Below are 8,287 nucleotides of genomic sequence, written 5' to 3' on the forward strand. Positions count from 1 at the left end.
CCTCATTTTTATCTACTCACATGCCAGGTGTCCCGCATGCCGTGCATACGACTAGAAAGAGTTAAATACGTTGGAGGTGCCTCAACTTGTCTTGCGCGATTAGTTTAGTGCCTAAAGTTGTAAAATACATAAAACTGGTGCTTGAACTTGTCCGACTATGCAAATACGGTGCCTTCATCGTATCCAGATGTACGTCCAGCCTGCGTGGCGTGCCCACGTGCTGGTGGCCCACCCAGATGTGAGCTTTATTTAGAAAACCCCCTCATATTTTATTTAATCACATATGAAAGCCCCACAAATTTACAGATTGTGTTGCACGCACAGGCTGTCCACCAGGCTATACTGTGGTTAGTAGATATAGACTAGGTATTGCGTTGCAATGCAAAATATAATTTTGAAGCACCGGCACATTGTGCTCTTTTTCCGAAAGTCAAATAAACGGATTTCTACAGCTAAAAAACTCCGGACATTTTTTTGTAAATGCACACATAGAAGTGCAATATATCCATGTGATTTTTTTTTTATCAAAATCTGTATTTGTTTGTGAGAGATACAAAAAAGGTAAAATAAATGCAAAATTCAGTTTTTTTGCCTGATTTGTTTTCTTCTTTTTTGCAGGGTATAATATAACAAATTTTCAAAAAAAAACTTGAAAGTCACTTAGAGCACATGCATACATTTTTTGTGAAATTTTTGAAATTTGTATGAAACTTTTAAGTGCTAATTTAAAATTTTTTAAGAAAAAACATGCTCAGTGGCCACCATGCTCCAAAATTCTGCTTTGGTTGCTATGTACCTCTCAAAAAAATCAAGTTCTTTTTTTATTTTCATATTATTTTTACCATTTTAAAAGAAAATTATAAGAACAAAATACAACTTCCATAAACTTCAAGAAAGTGTTAGTGCATTTGAAAAATGTCAACATGTTTTTGGAAAATGTTTCACATGTATTATAAAATTATAACGCTTTTTTGAAAAATGTTCATCATGCATTAAAAAAGTTTACAACATGTATTTTTAAAAGAGTTCAACATGTGTGAAAAAGTTATTGTGTAAATTATCCTTATATTTATACAAACACAGTTGACATTTTTATTCTTAAATTTAGACAATAATTCCTAATATAGGTTTTTTCTTTAGACACAAGCGCTCATATACACGTGCATACACTCACCCCTATGAACGCCAGGAATAAATGCGAGCACCAGGATTTGAACCCTGGTGGGATGGGGATACCACAGTCCCCTCGCAATTCTTAATATAGGTTAAAATATTTAAATCCACATAAATTAAGTTCATGTCTGCCTCTTCGAAGCACAATAATGAAAATTAAAAAATATTTAAAATATAAAGTAATAGCATATTGATAATTATATTTTTCATATGGATCATATGGAAAAATTTATGTGTTATAAAACTAAATAGGAACTTGAAAAAAAATAAAAAGAAGAAAATTGCAGAGCGATACATGGATTGTATAGCTTTCTAGGTAGGAGTTGAATTTGAAGCATAGTCCGGCCATCTGGCCAGATCGTGCCGTTGTTATGGAGTTTTTTTTTTCATGTTATTTCTCGCTATCACACAATGTATTTAGTGGCTTTTATATTGAGTAAGTAAAAATGAGGGTTTTTTTGTAAAACATATTCACGGGTGGGCCACCCGGCGCATCTTAGCCACTGTTACGTTTGTACGCCGTACGTACGTCTGAATACGAATGAAGGCACCGTATTTACATGGCCGGACAAGTTCGAGCATCAGTTTCACGTATTTTATAACTTTAGACACTAAACTGACCACGCAAAGAATAAGTTGAGGCACCTTCAGTGTATTTAACTAAACGCCGGAGGCTCCAGCGTCCCATGCCGTCAGACACTTGGGTCCAAGACAAGTAGACAGGCACTGCCCGTCCCATTAATTTAACAAATCCAAAACCACGCAAGCAAGCGAGCGAATCGCTCAAGAAGAGATGCTGTCCCCGTGCACCCGCAGGATCTCATCTCCACTCCTCGCCTCCCTCTCCCACTCCCGCTTCCACTCCCACCAGCGCGAGTACCGGGGCAGTCCACTCGCCCCTCGTCTCCCTCCTCCTCCTCTCAGGTTCGTTCCTCCGATCGACTTCGATCCCTCTTCCGGCTCCAGCGTCGATCCGCGATTCCGGTCTGGACCCCTCACCGCGCTGAGCTCATCGCAGGTGCTTCCGCGGGAGTCCTCCGCCTGCGGCCGCGGCGGGGGCGGTGGCGACGATGGCCGCGCCCGTCGGGGAGATGATCTGGGTGCCCGTGCTGGAGGAGGGGGTGTTCCGGTTCGACGCGTCGGAGGAGGCGCGGTCCGCCGCCGGGCCCAGCCTGTCGTTCGTCGAGCCGCGGCGGCGGGAGGAGCCGCGCGAGGGCGGGGATCGTCCCGCGGTCGTGCCGGCGTGCGAGGTGGCGGGGAACGTCCAGAAGGTTGTGATTAAGGTATGCGTGCTTCGCACAGGCAGTGCTACTGTTTTGCGGTGAGTCTCTGGCTGGTGGATGAGAAGCATGTGAGTGATACTGATGCGCGGGTGCGGTATTGATTTTGGCAATGTCGATGCTTACGGACACCGTAAATTTGTTGCGACATAAGATGCTTTTATGTGTTTGATCTGCGGTGTGGTATTGATTTTGTTAATGTCATGCTTAGGGATACTGTAAATTGTTGCGGGACGATTTATGTGTTCATTTAAATTTGGTCTTTCACCAAAAAAAAGATCCCCTGATCGACAGAACGTTTCGCTACTAATAACACTTGGAAAAGCTGCTTTCAAGGTATTGTCTCTTCGGTGAATCACTCGGGCCCTGATACATTTACACTTTCTTCGAAGGAAGGCTGCTTCCAGGCCCAACCCCTGGCTGTCATCACCCGATCACTTTCTTTTCCACTAAGTGATCACTCAAGGACCTTAGCCAAAGCAGCCAAAGTTTAGCGAAATGTGGGAATTTCAGAATGAAAACCAAATGAGTTGAAATTTTGAATATAAAAAAAGAACCATTCAAAAAATGTTGCTAAATCTTGGAGTTAAACCCAATAACTTCAATAGGCTGCCCACACCGCTTACATTTGGATAGAGATGTCAATTTGTTGAGTTGCACTTCTGAGGCTTTTCGTATGTTTACAGCTTGAGCAGCCAAGCTATTTTGAGCGATTTTTTTTTACCAACGAAATTTGCTGAAACTTTGGAATGAAGCCTGGAACCATGGATATTTGATGGTTTTGGCCTTTTGAGGTAAAGAAGCTACACGTTCTTCCCAGAAGGGAAAATAAGCCCGGGTGTTGATTTATGATTTCCCATTGTTTTCTGTTACCCGCTACAAGTACGTCAGTATTAGCAGTTCATGCTACAAAGTCAGCATGCTAGTTATTTAACTACCAGACAAGATAAGTTAGAAACTGATAGACATATACTAGTTACTTTTGGAAACAAGGGGAAAAAAGTTAGGTAAGTCCAAGGAAAAATTCGGTAGTAGCCAATCCTCGAGTGTATCAATTGGAGCTCATCTGCGTTGGATTGCCTTTGCATGTGCCCTTGTCACTGGTCCAACGAGTCCTTCCTTGCTTGGCATGGTGATGTCCGAGGAACCTGGCGTATCATCTCTCTGCTTGGCATGGTGATGTCCGAGGAATCTGGCGACTGGCGTATCATCTCTCCCTTCTTGAAAATTAGTCGGCCTCGACTCTAAAGGCTTATCACCATGACAGGGAGAGAGATCGGTGGCGTTGAACGTGTCGCCCACGGAGTACTTGTCCTTGGGAAGGTCGATTTTGTAGGCATTGTCATTGATGCGTTGAAGGGTTTGGGAACGTCCGTCTCCTCTAGGCATAAGCTTGGACTTCCTCTCCTCTGGGAATTGCTCCGGCTGAAGGTGTACCCAAACGAGATCACCTGGGTTGAAGATCATCGGACATCGACGCTTGTTAACCTTGGCAGCTTGGCGTTGTACTTGGTTCTCGATGTTGGCCTTGGTGGTCTCATGGAGCTTCTTGATGTACTCGGCTCATTTGCTGGCATCCATACGTGTCCTCTCTCAGAATGGTAGTGGAAGTAGATCGATGGGTGTGAGTGGGTTGAAGCCACACACCACCTCAAATGGACTCTTGCGGGATGTTGAGTGGAGATCGCGATTGTAGGTGGATGCATTTCTTCTTATGCCTTCAAGTTCTTTATCAAAACACGGCGATGTATGGTGGTGCAGTGCTTACGTTGTGAGCAGCGTTTGGTGGTTCTAGTCCTCGACACCATTGGCGGTCGGAAGCCTGTGGTCCACGATGCCATTGACTTGCTTCTCCAAAGTGGAAGAGGCCCAATTTTGGTCTTCTCTACAGTCAGATTTTCTTTTCCTATGGCGGGGCTTTGGTAGGTTTAGTGCGCTTGAGCTTCTGTGGATGTTATCTAGGCCAGGGTTGTTTCGTGGGTCGGTTGGAATGTCTGTCTGCCTGCTGTTTGTCATGGTCTTGTCATGAGTGTTTGATTGTTTGGCCCAGTCTTCGGCTTGAACAGTTGTAGTTCTATTCTTTCCATCAATGTATCGAGGTGCAAGCTTTTGTTTTCTCAAAAAATAAACAAATAATGAACATTTAGTTTGGATAGAAGGTGGTAAGTGAACTTTTTTTAGAGTTTAGGGGTTTCTGCTGAAAAGTTATTGGGGTTTATGCTTTATCTATAAACTCAGCCCATATTTCAGGAGGGTAATGTGCATTATCTCTTAACATAATCATGATGTGTTTACTGCTTTACGCGCTCTAATACCATCTCCTTGCAACTGTAATATTGTTCAAATAATGAACGTATGTAGTTTATATACTAACTTGAATATCCTTTCAACAAGCAGCTTCCTTCTGGGACGTCTTTCTACGGTACAGGAGAAGCTAGTGGTCCACTTGAACGAACTGGGAAACGAGTATGGGCCTTTGATGAACGTATAATTATGTCCCATTCCTGCTTCTTCAACAAATGAAATAATTTCCTCTCATGGTCTCTTGGTATCTTCCCATTAGGTTTTCACTTGGAACACAGATGGATGGGGTTTTGGGCCAGGGACCACTTCATTATATCAATCACACCCTTGGGTGTTGGCTGTCCTCCCTGACGGGAAGGCATTCGGCGTCCTAGCTGACACCACACGACGATGTGAAGTATGTTCCCTGCATTTCTCTGTAGCTTATGTTTTGAACTGATCTGTTTCTCTTAACTTAATTATCGTGTGCTATATCAGATTGACTTGAGACAAGAATGTACTATCAAGTTTTCTGCCCCATCTGCTTACCCTATCATTACTTTTGGACCATATAATTCTCCAGCTGAAGTTACGATGTCATTGTCCCATGCAATAGGTACTTCTCATCTCATAATCAATCTCTTCCCCTACTAAATGTTTATCAGATGTACCTTTCATGTCCAATGTTTTGAACTTTAACATCATACATACTGTATAGAAACTCTGGAGTTGTATATCTCTGCTCTAGTATGAAAGTAGGCGTGTTTTCTATAAAATTTACAATTCCATTTTGACAAGAAAAAGTGTATAAGTTATGGTACTGGTGAGCAAAATATTCAGTTCTAAGTCTTAACTGATTTTGCACTATTAGTTGGCACTTGGCACTGTTAAAATATATTTGAAGAGAGTTATTCTTTAGAGCAATTGAGCCACTGGAAAATCGAAGTGTTGTAGTAGCTCTTTGGTGGGATCATAGTTCTGTATTGTGTCTGCAGTTTGCTCCCAAAAGCCATGCGCTATCTAGCACATTTTTGTTGCTTCATTTTGCTAATTATTAATTACATTTATATCTAATTGGTCATAGCATAACCCAGAATTGGAACTTAGATGTGGATATGTTACTCCCTCCAATTCGATAAATGTTTTGAATGTCATAAGTAGTCAAAGTTTTGAAAGCTTGACTTTGCCTTTGTCCAAAATAATGACATTTAGGGAACCGAGTATTTAACTTGACCTCCACTTAAAAGTATAAATACAAAAATATCCATTGCAGGGACTGTGGCCATGCCCCCAAAATGGTCTCTTGGCTATCATCAATGTCGTTGGAGCTATGATTCTTCTGAGAAAGTACTCAAGGTATTTTTCTTGACAGAGTGGTTGTTTATTTTCTACATGCATTATTTTCTGAAGGAAATACTAGGGGCAACAATTCCTACCCTTCAGTAAGATGAATAAAAGTGTAATAGTTATTACTGTTTAAGTAATGTCCAGTTCACTATCTTGCATGTCGTGCACATGTGAACTAAGAAGCAGCAGGTGGCGCCTGCTGCAAGAGAGTTCAGTGTAGACTCCATATGTGTTGAGGCTATTCTCTGATTGTTAATGCATAAGTATACAAAAATAGGATTTGCCCACATATTATCTATAATGTTTCCATCTCTTGTAAACCCATTGATGATTGATCTAATCTATGATGGTGCATCATTGTTTCGCCAAAAAGGGGAAAACACAAAAAGTTTGTAATCAAGGTTATCCAAAATGCTTAGTACCTCTTTGGTTCACAGGATTTGTAAAACGCAGGAATAGGAAAAACACAGGAATGGAGTGGCATATCATCTTCAATACTACAGGATTAGTACGGGTGTTTAAAAGTACGCAGGAGAAACATAGGATTCTTCACATGAGGTTGGAATGGATGAAAAATCTCACATTAAAACTGGTACAGATGAATACCAAGGAAAAATTCATATGGATTATAATCCTACGAGCCAAACAACCCAGATAGGGAAAATTCCTATGGACTAGAATCCTCCAGAATTCCTTTAGAAATCCTTTGAATCAAAGAGGCCCTTAGTGGAAAGACCTCAGATGTCGCATGGTGGGTGGGAGGGGGTAAGCGTTATGAAAACAATTACAACTTAGGCAATGTTTAATTGTGGAATATAACCAACCAGATTTTTGTAAGTTCAGATCCTAAAAAACTAGGCTGAACTAAGTGCACCAACAAGCCAAGTCTACAAAGATATGCAATCATACGAAGCTAAGCAATTGAATCACTATCTACACAAGGCAGTTTCACAAGTAAGAATATGAAGATATGCAATGCAAGTAAGTAGAGGAGACAAGGGAGGGAGATGGACGATGTTTGTTACCGAAGTTCAGAGATCCACTGATATCGTACCTTCATTGAGGAGGCTTTCAGGTCACAAAGACCAAGGATACAGAGTCTTAGCCGTCTCTGAATTGAGCTCTTCCCTTGGGATCCAAGCATGTAACAAGGACTGCTCACTATGGCTAGCTTGTTCCTCCACTCAGGAGATGGTGAGCTCCACAACCACTCTCGGGCCTCTTCATAACCTTCTTAGAGAAGATCAGCGAGCTCGCAACCACCAAGCCATCTAGGAGGCAGTGGCCTCCATCTAGGACGCAATCAACGTGGAGGCTATTAGGTGTGACTGTTGGACACACATGAACCTATCCCGACACCGTATGGGACAGTGTTGGCATTTCTGAAATGCACTCTGCAAAAACCAAAGGGCAAACTTGGAGCTACTGAGTTTGAATCTTGGTTTTACTGAGATAAACAACACATCCCACAGAGAAGAGCCTCGGGATCACCGAGAAGAATTCCCCAGAGCAAACTTTGGTTGCCCGCCTCATAACGGAGGTTTAAACCAACTCACTATAGAGGTTAAAACTGCCCTAACAAAAAGGGGCACAACATAACCAAAACTCGGTACCTCAGAGAAAATTCCCAAACCACCGAGTTTGCGGTTCAAACCACCACAACACTTCTGTTTTAAGCGACCTCACCGAGTGGTGCAAGACATAACCACATCTCGGTCCATTTGCTTGGCTTATATTTTTACATTATTTATTTCTGTCAAGAGGTTCAGTTGCGGAGCATAGTTGTCGGATAGTTGGTCCAACTGTCACTACCATAAATAAATGGTCTCATGTTTCTTGAGCACACACACTCTCTCTGAATGCACTTTCAGGCATTATTTTTTTGTGCTATTTCCACAGGTTGTCAGAACTTTTAGAGAGAAAGGCATTCCTTGCGATGTGATTTGGATGGATATCGATTATATGGATGGTTTTAGATGCTTCACATTTGATGGTGTAAGTATTTCCCGTTCAATCATAATTGCTACATGAAAATAGTATGACAAACTGCATTAACTCCCCCTTCATGTTAAATATGCATATTGCTTGAAAATGCCAAATAGGGCATGTAATTTGCGATCTTGTTTGGGTTGATATTAAAAATATGGATGGTTTTAGATGCTTCACAATTGGTAGTGTAAGTACTTCATGTTCTATCATAATTG

At 41.7% G+C, this 8,287-nt stretch overlaps 1 protein-coding gene across 3 annotated transcripts in view; it reads left to right on the top strand.

The window, feature by feature from the left end:
* Nucleotides 1–1,940: 1,940 nt before the first annotated feature.
* LOC119277552 (alpha-glucosidase 2-like) overlaps nucleotides 1,941–8,287 on the top strand; it is a 20,806-nt gene continuing 14,459 nt past the window's right edge. For all 3 annotated transcript variants that reach the window (XM_037558833.1, XM_037558839.1, XM_037558848.1), the window contains exons 1-7: nucleotides 1,941–2,097; nucleotides 2,192–2,456; nucleotides 4,851–4,919; nucleotides 5,017–5,154; nucleotides 5,235–5,352; nucleotides 6,010–6,092; nucleotides 7,983–8,078. In XM_037558833.1, coding sequence (XP_037414730.1) covers nucleotides 1,967–2,097; nucleotides 2,192–2,456; nucleotides 4,851–4,919; nucleotides 5,017–5,154; nucleotides 5,235–5,352; nucleotides 6,010–6,092; nucleotides 7,983–8,078 — 900 coding nt within the window. In that variant the 5' untranslated portion in view covers nucleotides 1,941–1,966. The remainder of the gene's footprint in view (nucleotides 2,098–2,191; nucleotides 2,457–4,850; nucleotides 4,920–5,016; nucleotides 5,155–5,234; nucleotides 5,353–6,009; nucleotides 6,093–7,982; nucleotides 8,079–8,287) is intronic.

The sequence above is a fragment of the Triticum dicoccoides genome, chromosome 1A (assembly GCF_002162155.2).
Source record: "Triticum dicoccoides isolate Atlit2015 ecotype Zavitan chromosome 1A, WEW_v2.0, whole genome shotgun sequence".
NCBI classification, from domain to species: Eukaryota; Viridiplantae; Streptophyta; class Magnoliopsida; order Poales; family Poaceae; genus Triticum; species Triticum dicoccoides.